This window comes from Sinohyriopsis cumingii, chromosome 17 (genome assembly GCF_028554795.1).
Source record: "Sinohyriopsis cumingii isolate HCF-2022 chromosome 17, ASM2855479v2, whole genome shotgun sequence".
Taxonomy (NCBI): domain Eukaryota; kingdom Metazoa; phylum Mollusca; class Bivalvia; order Unionida; family Unionidae; genus Sinohyriopsis; species Sinohyriopsis cumingii.
The window spans coordinates 11,627,302-11,645,103 of record NC_142977.1 but is presented as its reverse complement, the minus strand read 5'-3'; the positions used below and the strand labels follow the sequence as shown (position 1 = coordinate 11,645,103).

General features: G+C 35.4%; 1 protein-coding gene across 1 annotated transcript in view; it reads left to right on the top strand.

Annotated features, from left to right (window-relative positions):
* The window catches only part of LOC149777747 (uncharacterized), a 169,781-nt gene that overhangs the window by 135,238 nt on the left and 16,741 nt on the right, over positions 1-17,802 (top strand). Inside the window, exons 9-13 of the mRNA XM_089938795.1 lie at positions 5,121-5,218; positions 9,570-9,622; positions 10,397-10,470; positions 11,971-12,090; positions 13,716-13,851. Coding sequence (XP_089794921.1) covers positions 5,121-5,218; positions 9,570-9,622; positions 10,397-10,470; positions 11,971-12,090; positions 13,716-13,851 — 481 coding nt within the window. The remainder of the gene's footprint in view (positions 1-5,120; positions 5,219-9,569; positions 9,623-10,396; positions 10,471-11,970; positions 12,091-13,715; positions 13,852-17,802) is intronic.

The following is a 17,802-nucleotide window of genomic DNA, read 5'->3' as shown; positions in this document are numbered from 1 at the left end:
TCCACTGAATCTCGGGGATTTATGCACTTAATTCCAAAAGAACTTAATGTCAGAGTATTCACATTTTTAAAAATTGCATATGATAGCATAAATAAGCACTGGTGACAAGTGAAACTTTCATAACCATTGGACTATCAAAATTATGGAAACTACTACTCCGGTGGCTTAAGTGGTTAGAGTGTCTGCCTCGGATGTGTGAGGTTGTGGGTTTGAACCCTGGCCGAGTCATTCCAAAGACTTTTAAAAATGGTACTAACAGCTGCCTCACTAGGTGCTCAGCATTAAGTAGTTAGTATTAGCCTGGTTTCAGGATAATGTGACCAGGTTGGACATGATGCTTCATGTCTGTGGCATGATGCCCCAGTGCTAGACATCCCTATAAACTGCCACACTGCAGACATGATAGCAGTATGACTGAAAAATTGTCAAAGCTACATTAAAAATCTAAAAACACAAACACACACACATTCAACAATTATGGAAACTACTGGTCTGACAGGGCTTATGAATTACCACAAATTTCAAGCTCTGTTTGATCAATATATTAACATTATATGCATTGATGTATCAATATATTCACATGATGTGGATAAATGTATCAATATGTTCACATGATGTGGATTGATGTATCAGTATGTTCACATGATGTGGATTGATGTATCAATATGTTCACATGATGTGGATTGATGTATCAATATGTTCACATGATGTGGATTGATGTATCAATATATTCACATGATGTGGATAAATGTATCAATATGTTCACATGATGTGGATAAATGTATCAATATATTCACATGATGTGGATTGATGTATCAATATATTCACATGATGTGGATTGATGTATCAATATATTCACATGATGTGGATTGATGTATCAGTATGTTCACATGATGTGGATTGATGTATCAATATATTCACATGATGTGGATTGATGTATCAATATATTCACATGATGTGGATTGATGTATCAATATATTCACATGATGTGGATTGATGTATCAATATATTCACATGATGTGGATTGATGTATCAGTATGTTCACATGATGTGGATTGATGTATCAGTATGTTCACATGATGTGGATTGATGTATCAGTATGTTCACATGATGTGGATTGATGTATCAATATGTTCACATGATGTGGATTGATGTATCAGTATATTCACATGATGTGGATTGATGTATCAGTATGTTCACATGATGTGGATTGATGTATCAATATGTTCACATGATGTGGATAAATGTATCAATATGTTCACATGATGTGGATTGATGTATCAATATATTCACATGATGTGGATTGATGTATCAATATGTTCACATGATGTGGATTGATGTATCAATATATTCACATGATGTGGATTGATGTATCAATATATTCACATGATGTGGATTGATGTATCAATATATTCACATGATGTGGATTGATGTATCAATATATTCACATGATGTGGATTGATGTATCAATATATTCACATGATGTGGATTGATGTATCAATATATTCACATGATGTGGATTGATGTATCAGTATGTTCACATGATGTGGATAAATGTATCAATATGTTCACATGATGTGGATAAATGTATCAATATATTCACATGATGTGGATTGATGTATCAATATATTCACATGATGTGGATTGATGTATCAATATGTTCACATGATGTGGATTGATGTATCAATATGTTCACATGATGTGGATTGATGTATCAGTATGTTCACATGATGTGGATAAATGTATCAGTATATTCACATGATGTGGATAAATGTATCAATATGTTCACATGATGTGGATTGATGTATCAATATATTCACATGATGTGGATTGATGTATCAGTATATTCACATGATGTGGATTGATGTATCAATATATTCACATGATGTGGATTGATGTATCAATATGTTCACATGATGTGGATAAATGTATCAATATGTTCACATGATGTGGATTGATGTATCAATATATTCACATGATGTGGATTGATGTATCAATATGTTCACATGATGTGGATTGATGTATCAGTATGTTCACATGATGTGGATTGATGTATCAGTATGTTCACATGATGTGGATTGATGTATCAATATGTTCACATGATGTGGATAAATGTATCAATATGTTCACATGATGTGGATTGATGTATCAGGTTGAGTTTAACTTAATGTTTGGAGGCCCTCAGCAGGAGATTCATAGCAACATATAATTTTCCTAGCATCATATGTTTGCAAATGAACCCCTTTTCTACATAGTCCTTGAAGAAGTGAACCTCCTAAAACCCAGAGAAATTTGATAAAACCAGAGAAATTAGATTAGACATGGAAAACCAGTGACTGGCCCATTTTTATGTTTTGGTGTTTCAACATTTAAGTTTGATAAATAATCAAATCTACTATAAACCATATATCAAAGTAAAACTTCAAAAATTTAGTTTTAAATCAAAGTCTCCCTGTGTGAGGATTAGTCCTCATACTGTGGGAGGATGAGTCCTCCTCATGCTGGGGAAGGATGATCCCTCCTCATACTGTGGGAGGATGAGTTCTCCTCATAATATGGGAGGATGAGTCCTCATACTGTGGGAGGATGAGTTCTCATACTATGGGAGGATGAGTTCTCATACTATGGGAGGATGAGTCCTCATACTATGGGTTGATGAGTCCTCATACTGTGGGAGGATTAGTCCTCATACTGTGGGAGGATGAGTCCTCATACTGTGGGAGGATTAGTCCTCATACTGTGGGAGGATGAGTCCTCCTCATACTGTGGGATGATTAGTTTTCCTCATACTATGGGTCAGGGTAATTTCTGTCCTGGAAATGGCTACACAACAGCATCCGGTAGTATTGCATCATTAAAATTTGTTTCCTCCTCCCCTTACAGAGGGTAAGGTCAGTGATTGAAAGAAGAAAAAGGTTTCTGCACAGTAACATTAGTCCTTCATCACATACCTGAACCAGATTTGGTTGACAGCTATCACTTGGAATAAGGAAGAAACTTGTTGATTAATGGATAAAATAGAATTCAAAGCAACAAGTCCTTGTGACTGGAAGAAGAAAACTGATTTCTGCACAATAACTTGACCTCTCCATCTTGAGGTAAAAAAAAGTTCAGGTCAAAAGGTTTAGGTCACTAACTAAAAGAAGATAAATGGTTTCTGCTTAATAACATTAGTTGTACACACACACACACACTGGGACCAAATTTTGTGAATAGTTTGTACATGGGGTAAGGAAGATGTCCAGTGCTTTCAGGGTCAAAAGGTGAAAGGTGAGGGTCACTAAGAAGAAAAATGTTTTTTCTCAGTGACATTAATTCTGCATCACAGACTTGGACCAAACTTTGTTGATAGGTTGCGCATGGGGCAAGGAATAAGCCTATTGATATCAGGGACAAAAGGTCAAAGGCCAGTGTCACTAGCTAGAAGAAGAATAGATTCTGCACAAAACTAGATTGCACTTTATGTAAACTCCCTGCTATCATGGTTAAATTCATGGATGGATTTCCCTCCAAGTAAGCACCCTGGAATTATGGGTATATTTGTTGAGTGCCCTTCAAAGTAAACACCCTGGAATTATGGGTATATTTGTTGAGTGCCCTTCAAAGTAAACACCCTGGTTTCATATTGAGGTCTATAACAAATAAAGTCATTCTGTTACCATTCCATCGATGGCACTTTTTATGTAACAATGAGAAATCCAAAATCTTTAAAATCACAGACCTCAAAAATAGTTCCATCTGAGAGGCCATTACTCACCTGTTTTACTTATGTAAACAATATGTAGTTGCAACTAAAGGACATTTCTAATGAGAATTAAAGAACACTTCAGGGCTTTCTAGATGAAGATAGTCCTCTGTCTAAACACTTCAACCCACCTAAGCACAATGTAGATTGTCTTCATTATCAGATAATGGAAATATCAAGTAGCAGCATTCAAAGTTAAGATAAAGAATATTTTTGGATGCACTAATTACACAATCACCATCCATTAGAGAATAAACTCCATGTTTTATTTGGAGTTTCCAGGGATTTGATACAGCATCCAGCATTTCCATGACATGACAGCAAAACTGTCTGTGTTAGTAGGTAATCATCAGTGGCTGATTCAGTGGGACTAGATGACATGACAGTAAAATGCCCTGTGTTGGTAGGTAATCATGAAAGGCTGATTCACTGGGACTAGATGAAATGACCGTAAAATGCCCCTGTGTAGGTAATCATGAATGGCTGATTCACTGGGACTAGATGACATGACAGGACAGTGCCCTATGTTGGTAGGTACTCATGAAAGGCTGATACACTGGGACTAGATGAAATGACAGTAAAATGTCATGTGTTGGTAGGTAATCATGAGTGGCTGCATCTAGCATTTGCATTGATTCACATAGACTGGATGACATGACAGTAAAATGGTCTGTGTTGCTAGGTAATCATGAATGGCTGATTCTCAGACTGGAAGACATGACAGTAAAATGGTCTGTGTTGCTAGGTAATCATGAATGGCTGATTCTCAGAGACTGGAAGACATGACAGTAAAATGGTCTGTGTTGCTAGGTAATCATGAATGGCTGATTCTCAGAGACTGGAAGACATGACAGTAAAATGGTCTGTGTTGCTAGGTAATTATGAATGGCTGATTCTCAGAGACTGGAAGACATGACAGTAAAATGGTCTGTGTTGCTAGGTAATCATGAATGGCTGATTCTCAGAGACTGGAAGACATGACAGTAAAATGGTCTGTGTTGCTAGGTAATCATGAATGGCTGATTCACTGGGACTAGATGACATAGCAGTAAAATGCCCTGTATTGGTAGGTAATCATGAATGGCTGATTCTCAGAGATTGGAAGACATGACCGTAAAATGATTCTGTGTTGGTAGGTAATCATGAATGGCTGATAATCAGGAACAAGGTGACAGTGAAATGGTCTGTATTGGTTGAATGGCTGAATCTTGGGGACCAGATGACATGACAGTAATATGATGGTATTGTTAGGTAATCACGAATGGCTGCCTCACAGCATTTGCACTGATTTGAATACCATAAAGTAAAGTAATCAGTATTGGTAGGTAATCGTGAATAGCTGTTTGATAAAAATCATGTGTATGTTTCCTTCTAGATTGGAGATGAAACCGGTCAGCTAACGGCTCAAATGAATCTGGCTGACCTAAAGTCAGTCCTGGGGATAATTGAAGGTCCTGCTGAAGATTCCAATGGGTATTTAATGCATACTTCATTATTATACTATGATATAGGCCATCATTGGGTATGTAATGCATACTTCATTATTATACTATGATATAGGCCATCAATGGGTATGTAATTGTATACTTCATTATTATACTATGATATAGGCCATCAATGGGTATGTAATGTATACTTCATTATTATACTATGGTATATACCATCAGTGGGTATGTAAATGTATACTTCATTATTATACTATGGTATAGGCCATCAATGGGTATGTAAATGTATACTTCATTATTATACTATGGTACAGACCATCAATGGGTATGTAGATGTATACTTCATTATTATACTATGGTATAGGCCATCAATGGGTATGTAAATGTATACTTCATTGTTATGCTGTGCATATAGGCCATCAGTGGGTATGCAAATCCATACTTCATTATTATACTATGGTATATACCATCAATGGGTATATAAATGTATACTTCATTATTATACTATGGTATAGGCCATCAATGGGTATGTAAATGTATACTTCATTATTATACTATGGTATATACCATCAATGGGTATGTAAATGTATACTTCATTATTATACTATGGTACAGACCATCAATGGGTATGTAAATGTATACTTCATTATTATACAATGGTACAGACCATCAATGGGTATGTAAATGTATACTTCATTATTATACTATGGTATAGGCCATCAATGGGTATGTAAATGTATACTTTATTGTTATGCTGTGCATATAGGCCATCAATGGGTATGCAAATCCATACTTCATTATTATACTATGGTATATACCATCAATGGGTATGTAAATGTATACTTCATTATTATACTATGGTATATACCATCAATGGATATGTAAATGTATACTTCATTATTATACTATGGTATAGGCCATCAATGGGTATGTAAATGTATACTTCATTGTTATGCTGTGCATATAGGCCATCAATGGGTATGCAAATCCATACTTCATTATTATACTATGGTATATACCATCAATGGGTATGTAAATGTATACTTCATTATTATACTATGGTATAGGCCATCAATGGGTATGTAAATGTATACTTCATTATTATACTATGGTATATACCATCAATGGGTATGTAAATGTATACTTCATTATTATAATATGGTATAGGCCATCAATGGGTATGTAAATGTATACTTCATTATTATACTTTGCATATAGGCCATCAATGGGTATGTAATGTATACTTCATTATTATACTATGGTGTATACCATCAATGGGTATGTAAATGTATACTTCATTATTATACTATGGTATAGGCCATCAATGGGTATGTAAATGTATACTTCATTGTTATGCTGTGCATATAGGCCATCAATGGGTATGCAAATCCATACTTCATTATTATACTATGGTATATACCATCAATGGGTATGTAATGCATACTTCATTATTATACTATGGTATATACCATCAATGGGTGTGTAATTGTATACTTCATTATTATACTATGGTATAGGCCATCAGTGGGTATGTAAATGTATACTTCATTATTATACTATGGTATAGGCCATCAATGGGTATGTAAATGTATACTTCATTATTATACTATGGTATATGCCATCAGTGGGTATGTAAATGTATACTTCATTATTATACTATGGTATAGGCCATCAATGGGCATGTAGATGTATACTTCATTATTATACTATGGTACAGACCATCAATGGGTATGTAAATGTATACTTCATTATTATACTATGGTATATGCCATCAGTGGGTATGTAAATTTATACTTCATTATTATACTATGGTATAGGCCATCAATGGGTATGTAAATGTATACTTCATTATTATACTATGGTATAGGCCATCAATGGGTATGTAAATGTATACTTCATTGTTATGCTGTGCATATAGGCCATCAATGGGTATGCAAAGCCTTTACTTTGCTTGTTTGATGAGGGCCAGTTATGTATTGACAGCCTGTACTTTGCCTGTTTGATGAGGGCCAGTTATGTATTGACAGTCTGTACTTTGCTTGTTTGATGAGGGCCAGTTATGTATTGACAGCCTGTACTTTTCCTGTCTGATAAGGGCCAGTTACATATTGTTCAGAATATTTAGCATTAAGTGAAAAGAAATGAGTTAAATAAAGATTTTTAAATTTATTTTGGAAATGTTGTTTATCAGGATTAAAAAAATAAACTTTCTTGAGTATCATTCAAAGTTACATCGAAGGCATCATTCGATAAATTTTTTTTCTACAGGTATACAAATGAAAGTTTAATTTGTCATTTTGCAGTTCTTTGGCAAGTTTTCCAATGACTTGTATGTTTGTATTTCAGTTCAGAGCCTTTATCATTATTGATAAATCTCAAAGTCCTCGAAATATGAACTTATAATTGCTTCATTTGATTGATGGAAAAAAAACTCGTTTTTTAGTTTACATTCCTGGATGTATAGCCACAATGTCAATTTTGGAAATATTTTACTTTTTTTTTATATCCCACTCCACACATCTTAACCAAGAGGTTTGTATTTTGGATTCATTCTGTGTTTTTGTGCGTCCATTTGTCTTTCTTGTCCAGGGTATAAATTAAGTTTTCCATACTAAGGTCAGTTGTCCAGTGTTGATGCAATTTGAAATAAAGATGTTTTAGGAACAGAACATGGGGAGATTTGGTCTATTTTCTGGAGTTTATTGACAGTGTTTAAAAACATCGTATTAAGTCTCACTCCAGTAGGCTTTCACCAGAAGCCATCAAAAAGTTGCAGTTTGGTTGAATATGGTACCATATATATTCACTTGTAAAATGAGGCCAACAGCAGTCTGCTCTGACCAAGATGTGCCGTCGCATTATGCATGGGCAGATCTGAGTCTGTGCGGTTTGTTTGGAGTAATCAGTGGAACAAACAACATAGACCCTGATCTGGATGTTCATTATGTTACGTCAGTTCAGGATTTTTTGTTGTTTGTCAGTTTGACTCAACAAGTGATTGCATACTGTAGCACACTTTCCGAGAGTGGGGGGGGGGGCCGAGTGGTCTAAAGCACCCTCCGTTACGGATCACTGCCATCTCACCTCTGTCTGCATGGGTTTGAGTCTAGGATTTAGCCAATGTGGGTATATGAGAAAGCTTGCCAGTAGCTTCTAGTGGGTCGGTTGTTCTTCCCAGGGTTTTCCCCTGTTTGTCCTCCCCCATGAATACTGGCCGCCATGCATAGCCTATTGTGTGCTGAAAAATGGCGTTAAACCCCACAACAACAACAACAACAACACTTTCCAGGATATTATACTTTCTAGGGTATTCAGCATCACTAATAATATAAATGCATACCAGAGAAGTGGTACACTGGTACTACAGAAGCAGGGTCAACCTCAGAGTCCCTGCTTGCTTACATCTGTAATAATAGCTTGCAGGTGAAAGGAATAATTCTTCAGAGAAGTTTGTTTTGTCTGAAAAACATGCAGCAAGGTTGTTCTTCAATTTCAAAATTCACAGGAGAGATTGGAGTAAGTACTAAATGATTACTCTTTGCAAGCCAGTTTAACCATGTCACCAGATTTCTACTCCTATAGTTTGTTTAAAAATTGTTTGTTTTAAAATTGTATTGACTTCTTATGGTTTGCTTTATGGATGTACCAATCACTTCTGAGATAATCTAATAAGGTTCACAATGGAAATATTCAGATGAGATGTACCTGCCCCTCTTTAGACTCCTTTATGATTTTTTCACAGTACATGTAGTTAATATATTCTTTGTCACATTACTTGTCTTATTATTTTTTAACTTTTAATCACATTAGGTATAATTAGAGCTTTTCCAGAATTAAAATGGAAAGAAAGAAGAGGGGAATTGTCCCAGAAGAGAGTTTTTCAAACACTCTGCTATATATCTCCAAGTTAAAATGGATTGTGAATATAAAACACTTATAAGAGTTCAGTGTACCCCTACCACCCTTACTAAAATAAATGCCTTTTGACACCCTAGCTGCTCCCTCCAAATCTGAATGGCTCCTTAAAGAAAATAGCAAACTCTAATTTTGGCCCCATGTTACATACAAAGGGGTTTGAATAATGTTGCCCATGTTTAGCCATCATAACCCTGTCACCCAAGCCGTCTTGAATTTTCTTCCACTCAACATCTTTTTATCAGGCTTTTTATGAAAAAAACTGCGTAAAGATTGATTTTAAACTTTTTCTGACAAAATTGAATTCAGCTATGGTCTCCCTTTGACTTAGACTTTTGCCCTTGCATACTGAACCAGACTTTAAATTAACTATATTAATGGGGCATCTATGACATATAGATACATGTCTGTGTTACTAATAAATTGGTCATGTGCTAGAAGGTCTACATATTTTTATATTTCAGAGCTCAAGAATCAAGTCAGAAGCACCCATTAGATGCAGCTGATGTAGGAATGTGTGCGTACTTTTATTTTTCCTTACAGTTGAAAATACAGTGTTCACAGCAGTAATTTCCCCATACCTTTTACAAAGCAATATCTGTCACTTAATAAGTTCCCACTTAAGACAAAAGAATGCCATGGATTCATTATAATCAATAATTTAAATTTTAAAAACTACCAGATTTGCTTTATTTGCAAGGGCCATAGCAATCTGTGCATATACTTTGATATTTCAACGTGGTGGCTATGTAGCATTGATAAACAATGTTATATTGTATATATGTCATACAATAGACAATAAATCAGAACATTTTGCTTCAAATGATTAGTGATTTGGCTGGTCATTTTATAAACTGAAAAATTCCCCCAAAACATATCAAAATCTGAGCTGTATCTTAAGAAATAATACCGCAATTTCTCATTTTTGCAAGTTGATTGCTTTTTAAACTGGCAATCGTACAACTATATCTACTTCATTTAACAACAACAAAAAATCAACAATAGATTTGTGTTACACAAGTTGGCTTAACAAAAAATTTATTAAATCTTTAATTATAGCTGCAGAACTTAGCTTGCAAATGGCATTGCAACTGCATAAAATGAACCCAATAAACAGAAATGTGCGACAATTGCTATATCAACAAAAATTAGATATAGGCAACAAAACGTACCCATTTAGCCCAGATCAGAAAATAAAAATCTATGCATATGATATGAAGATTGGCTCAACATCATAAAGCTGTTTGTAGCTATTCCAATATGACTCCGTTTTATTGTGTATTCTCCACAGATCGGAGATCAGCCAGAACAAGACGCCACAGCATGGAAAAGATGGAGGTTATGAAACTAACTCCAGACAAAAAGGTAAACATTTTTTTAAATGCATAAATTGTCCATATATTATAGGTACACAAAGCGATATGATAGCTGTTGCTGTTGTAGGGTTTGATATCATTTTTCAGCACAAGATAGGCTATACATGGTGGCCAGTATAAATGGTGGAGAAAAAACCCGGGCAAAACCCCGGAAAGAACCACTGACCCATGAGAAGCTACAGGCAAGCTTTCTCACATACAGACATTGGTCGAACCTGAGACTCAAACCCATGCAGACAGGTGAGATGGCAATGATCCATAATGGTGAGTACTTTACAAAACTTGGCCACTCGTGGCCCCAGAGATATGATAGGCACTGTCCACATATTATAGGTACACAGAGATATGATAGGCACTGTCCATATTATAGGTACAGAGACATATGATAGGCACAGTCTATATATTATAGGTACACAGACATATGATAGGTACTGTCCATATATTATCGTTACACAGAGATATGATAAGAACTGTCTTTATATTATAGGCTCAAATAGAGATACGAAAAAGCACTGTCCTTATATTATAGGTACATAGAGATATGATAGGCACTGTCCATATATTATCGTTACACAGAGATATGATAGGAACTGTCTTTATATTATAGGCTCAAATAGAGATACGAATAAGCACTGTCCTCATATTATAGGTACATAGAGATACGATAGGCACTGTCCATATATTATAGGTACACATAGAGATATAATAGGCACTGTCCTTATATTATAGGTACACATAGAGATATGATAGGCACTGTCCATATATTATAGGTACACATAGAGATATGATAGGCACTGTCCATATATTATAGGTACACATAGAGATATGATAGGTAGTGTCCATATATTATAGGTACACAGATATGATAGGCACTGTCCATATATTATAGGTACACACAGAGATGTGATAGGCACTGTCCATATATTATAGGTACACATAGAGATATGATAGGCACTGTCCATATATTATAGGTACACATAGAGATATGATAGGCACTGTCCATATATTATAGGTACACATAGAGATATGATAGGCACTGTCCATATATTATAGGTACACATAGAGATATGATAGGTAGTGTCCATATATTATAGGTACACAGAGATATGATAGGCACTGTCCATATATTATCGTTACACAGAGATATGATAGGCACTGTCCATATATAATAGGTACACAGATATGATAGGTAGTGTCACATGGAGTTGATGTGAAGGTTTTTGTTTATTTGCATACATGATAAACAATACATGCAGATTAATAAAATCACAAAATGCCCTTGTGCCGATGTACATATGGTGTGTGCGTGTGTGTAATATGTGTGTGTGTGTAATATGTGTGTGTGTGTAATAAACATAAGTTCAGGACATGGCTACACATTACTGATAAATACTGCATAACAATAAAATATGGTTTAGTCTGTGGAACAAAATCACAATATATAATAATACGCTACACAAAGTAGATGTATTTTATGTTATTATTTAAGGACCAGCCCCCTGCAGCCTGTGGTGGAGCCAGACCAAAGATCCCTAAGGTCCAAAAATCGGCCAGTGTAGCCACAGATGTCTATTATGAGAATCTTCACATGAGTTCATCTGACACACATGTAAGGGTCATTGAAAGTTTATTTATAGCTACTATTGGATAGAATTAACCAGGCCATTGAAAGTTTATTTATAGCTACTATTGGATAGAATTAACCAGGTCATTGAAAGTTTATTTATAGCTACTATTGGATAGAATTAACCAGGCCATTGAAAGTTTATTTATACCTACTCTTGGATAGAATTAACCAGGCCATTGAAAGTTTCTGTATACCTACTCTTGGATAGAATTAACCAGGCCATTGAAAGTTTATTTCTAGTTAACACTTGGATAGAATTAACCAGGCCATTGAAAGTTTATTTATACCTACTCTTGGATAGAATTAACCAGGTCATTGAAAGTTTCTTTATACCTACTCTTGGATAGAATTAACCAGGCCATTGAAAGTTTATTTATACCTACTCTTGGATAGAATTAACCAGGCCATTGAAAGTTTATTTATACCTACTCTTGGATAGAATTAACCAGGTCATTGAAAGTTTATTTATACCTACTCTTGGATAGAATTAACCAGGTCATTGAAAGTTTATTTATACATACTCTTGCATAGAATTAACCAGGTCATTGAAAGTATACCTACTCTGGGATAGAATTAACCAGGCCATTGAAAGTTTCTGTATAGTTACACTTGGATAGAATTAACCAGGCCATTGAAAGTTTATTTCTAGTTAACACTTGGATAGAATTAACCAGGTCATTGAAAGTTTCTGTATACCTACTCTTGGATAGAATTAACCAGGCCATTGAAAGTTTCTTTATACCTACTCTTGGATAGAATTAACCAGGCCATTGAAAGTTTATTTCTAGTTAACACTTGGATAGAATTAACCAGGCCATTGAAAGTTTATTTCTAGTTAACACTTGGATAGAATTAACCAGGCCATTGAAAGTTTATTTCTAGTTAACACTTGGATAGAATTAACCAGGTCATTGAAAGTTTCTGTATACCTACTCTTGGATAGAATTAACCAGGCCATTGAAAGTTTCTTTATACCTACTCTTGGATAGAATTAACCAGGCCATTGAAAGTTTATTTCTAGTTAACACTTGGATAGAATTAACCAGGCCATTGAAAGTTTCTGTATAGTTACACTTGGATAGAATTAACCAGGTCATTGAAAGTTTCTGTATACCTACTCTTGGATAGAATTAACCAGGCCATTGGAAGTTTCTGTATACCTACACTTGGATAGAATTAACCAGGTCATTGGAAGTTTCTGTATACTTTCTCTTGGATAGAATTAACCAGGCAATTGAAAGTTTATTTATAGCTACACTTGGGTAGAATTAACCAGGTCATTGAAAGTATCTATAGCTACACTTGGATAGAATTAACCAGGCCATTGAAAGTTTCTGTATAGCTACACTTGGAGAGAATAAACCAGGTCATTGAAAGTTTCTGTATAACTACATTTGGATAGAATTAACCAGGCCATTGAAAGTTTATTTCAAGTTAACACTTTAATAGAATTTACCAGGCCATTGAAAGTTTATTTATAATTACACTTAACAAATAATATTTAGCAAGACTGCAAGGCCCTGGTATATATTCTATTATGAATTGATCACTATACATGTGATTTTAAAACAGCAAAAACTATTGTTTTTTCTTTATCTTTTCTTCAGAGTCTAAACAAAGATGATGATGAGAGTTTTCTAGAATTGTTGAGTAAGTTTCAGAGCCGAAGACTCGATGACCAACGATGTTCCTTCAGCGAACCATCAAAGAAACCAGACATTACTCAAGAAAGGAAGCTAAAAAGTCAGTGAAAAATCAGCTATGACCATTAAACATGAATTTGTTACATGCAAGCATAACTGAGATATCACTTTTAAGCACTGTGAGTGGTGACTGCATCAGCAGTGTTTATATTTGTTGTTGTGATGATTCCATACAATAGCTTTTGTAATAGGCTTCCTATCTTGAACACTGTTGTGTGCAGAGCATATCGGTCAACTCTAAGCAATGCCATCTCAGTAAAGCTGTCAATATTTTTCTACAAGTTTGACCAGTTTTCGGTAAAGGTATAACAGAATACCATGTATTGCTATTGTTGACATGGAAAATAGTATGGGGTGAAACGATTCATTGATATATCGATGCATCAGTACTTTCTTTGCTGAAACGATTCACATATCGATACAAGGGACGGAGAATTGATGCAAAACGATACGGTATGCATGTTATATTAGTCTTCAGCAGTCATGAATAATTATTATTAGTTGCCTTGTTACTCTGTAAAATTATAATCCATCTGAAACAGCATTTGCAGTCACAGGCACTGTTTATTAGTAAAGACAAAAATGACTATTTGAAAATACCCACTTGCCGTCAACAAGTTAATACAAAGTGACATGGTTCGTAATCTGGCCCTCCCCCCAATCCATGCTAATTATCTTAACCCAGAAGTATGTTAAGCTTGTACTATACATTCCAAATGTGTTCCACATGTTTAATGCAGTATTTTACTCATCATTCAATAACCACTTTCATGCAGAGTTTCTACTTTGAATTGTATCTTGACTCCTTTGGTCAATTTGAAAACTATGCTACCAGTGTGTTGCACATTGAAATATGTTACACTGAATTCTCATTTGTGGTTATTGCTTTTTCCACTCCAGGTTAAAAAATAACCACCAATCAGAAATCAATGTAGCTTATTCTCTGCGTGACAAACAGAAAGTATTGGCAGAGGAACAGAGAGACTTCGCAGGAAAGTCATTAGAAATGTCAAGTACTTAAGCGGAGATGCAGTCCAGGTGTGCCATTGCATGAATCATGATTAATGCTTATACAACTATAGGTGACATCTGTCAAAGATGGTGATTTTAGTAGAGCTATAAGAAAGTGGAGCATTAAGAAAGAGAGACAGATATTGAAGTTTAGACAAATATTGACCTATGACCATTTCTTCCACCCCTCCTTTTTTCTTTGATAAAGGGACAGGTCTCCTTTAAGATAAAATCCTGTCATCATCTCCTTAAAAATTGTACATGGGAAACAGATTTGGAATTTATCTTTTTATGCACAGATATTTAACCAATAAATGACGGTGCTGATGGAATAAGTGAAATTAAAATAGAAAGAGCGATGGGGCAGATTTCAAAGCGCTCAAGTTTATTACCTTTTGTAAGTTAAAAGAAAATTTTAGAATGGTACTTGGTGTAGTCAATAGTTTTCCATCTTCACTAACAAATACAAGTACCTGTGGCTACAGCAGTCTTTTACATCTGCAGGAAATAAAATGTGATAGATTTTGTTGGTATTCAGCCTTATTCCCAATGCCCGGATTTGTTCTACATGAGATTTTAAATGGACGCAGAAATTTCATTATTTTTTCTGTTTTTGAAGATAGCATCGTAATGTCTTCCAAGTGTAACTGAGACACGAAATTGGTAATAATATGTTTTCAAGTCATTCATGTTGTACAAAACAAAGGGAGTTAAATGGAGCAACCATTAAATGGCCTAAAAAAGTTGTTAAAACTCTGTTGTATTGTTGTTATCTTCTCATCAATGAGAATTGGATATAAATATATGATAACTATATGTCTATCTGTAATCTGCATACTGGAAATAGGACTAGAATGACAACATACATGAAAGGGCACCACCTACCTTCCAAAGATGGAAAGACCATCAAGTTCTATTAATATGTATCATATTGCAGGTTGCGTATTGTGAATCGTATCAACACGCGGCACTGGTATATCGTTTTACCCATAGAAAACAGGCATTTAAAAAGTTTAGTAGTGTGATCTGAGACTGATGTTTAACTAAATGTTTCTAAATTACACTTCAACCCTAATGACCCCCAGCACAGTTTGAGAAACTGCGGTTCCAAACCTGATTGCACTCTGGCTTGTTTCTAGATTTTTTAACTTGACGTAATCTTTAGTTGTTTTCAGTCTCACATGGTGACAGTAGTCATCTTTACTGGCATGAAATCAATACGACATGATGTCCAATAAGCAGGCATTTCTTTCCATGCTTTTTGTCCAGGAATGAATATTTCCTTCTCTGTTGTTCACAGACCAGAATGTGAATATTCCTTTCTAACTCTATTGGTCATAGACCAGAAGGGATGGTCAGTTGTCCATCTGTACAAGTTTCCTAATCCTCCTAAACTACTTTGGAGATTGCCATGAAACTTTGTATTGGCATTAATTCTACGGTCTTGTGCTGCTCACACATCCAGAATGGCTGCCAGAGTGGCCATTTTGTTGTTGTTGTTGTGGGGTTTAATGCCATTTTTCAGCACAAGATAGGCTATACATGGCGGACAGTATTAATGGTGGAGGAATAACCCGGGATAACCACGGAAAGAACCACAAACCCACTAGAAGCTACTGGCAAGCTTTCTCACATACCCACATAGGCGGAACCCGAGACTCAAACCCATGCAGACAGAGGTGAGATGGCAGTGATCAGTAACAGTGAGCGGTTTAGACCACTCAGCCACTTGGGGCCCCTGGCCATTTTGTAAATTATTGCTACTCCTCTTGGATGGATTGTCATATCAACATAGCGTTTGCAGTAATAGTTTTCTTATGTCAAGTTGGTCCTAAATGAAAATGGTGCTGATCTGATATCCAATCTGATCTGATATCCAATATGGCTGCTATAGCAGCCATCTTCAAAATATTATGGCAGGCATTTTGAATATCATATTATCACTACTCCTGAATGGATGGTCACATCAACATGGGTTTTCACTAAAAGATTTCTTATGATGTCTTTTTGGTCCTGAATGAAATTGGTGCCAATCTGATGTCCAATATGGCTGCTATAGCAGCCATCTTCAAAATATGCTTGAGGCCCCAGCCATTCAAGACGTCAGCCATGCTAATGATTTTGACAGTACATTACAGGAAAATATAGCACTAACAAAAATGTCTGCCATGCTACAAAATGAAACAAGAGCTTAATATTTATACACTTGTGAGCATGTGAGTGCTAAATTCAAGCCCTGAAGTGAGATACATGGGAGATACAGAAATGCGCAGATGACTTACAGATGCTGTTGAGAACACCTGGTTTAGTGAATCTCTTGTACACCTCTCCCTTGATAACTTGTGCACAATGTGGTCCACAAACAGACCGCACTATAAATTGTAAAAGTCGGCTTATACATCGAGAAAACCAGTTGGGGGGAGGGTAGGGAACTGGGCTGTTTTATGACTGAATCCTCACTTTACAATTATGTCGATAATAACTGTTAATAACGCGCTTTTTTAATGAAGTTGTTTGTTATTCTGTATAAATAACATTTATTTTCAAAATTTCCAACATGTAAAAGATTGTTCCAACTGTTTCAACAACCGTCACGTGTACGCAAAAACATGTGTATTATGTCACTGCTTTTTGTTTTGTTGATTAGTCTGGTTCCCAGAGTGTAATTAAATAGTATCCTAGCAAGTCGGGAGTCAAAGTAGCTGGAAACTAGACTATCTGTTGATCTACCACCAAACAAGATTCCTTTTGTTTTAAACTACTGACATTTGTTTTTTGAGACAATCGCCTACGTCGAAACTCAATTTTCATATTCTTCAATTAGTACAATATTGGTGTCATGATTTCATTGGAAGTAATAGTGAAATTTCTTATCATCCGTGAGGATATCTGTAAGTGCCATTTCAGAAATTCTCAGAAAATCGCTTGCCCACAATAGTCTGTATCTGTGAAACCAGGCTCTTTATTTTATGAAGTATTC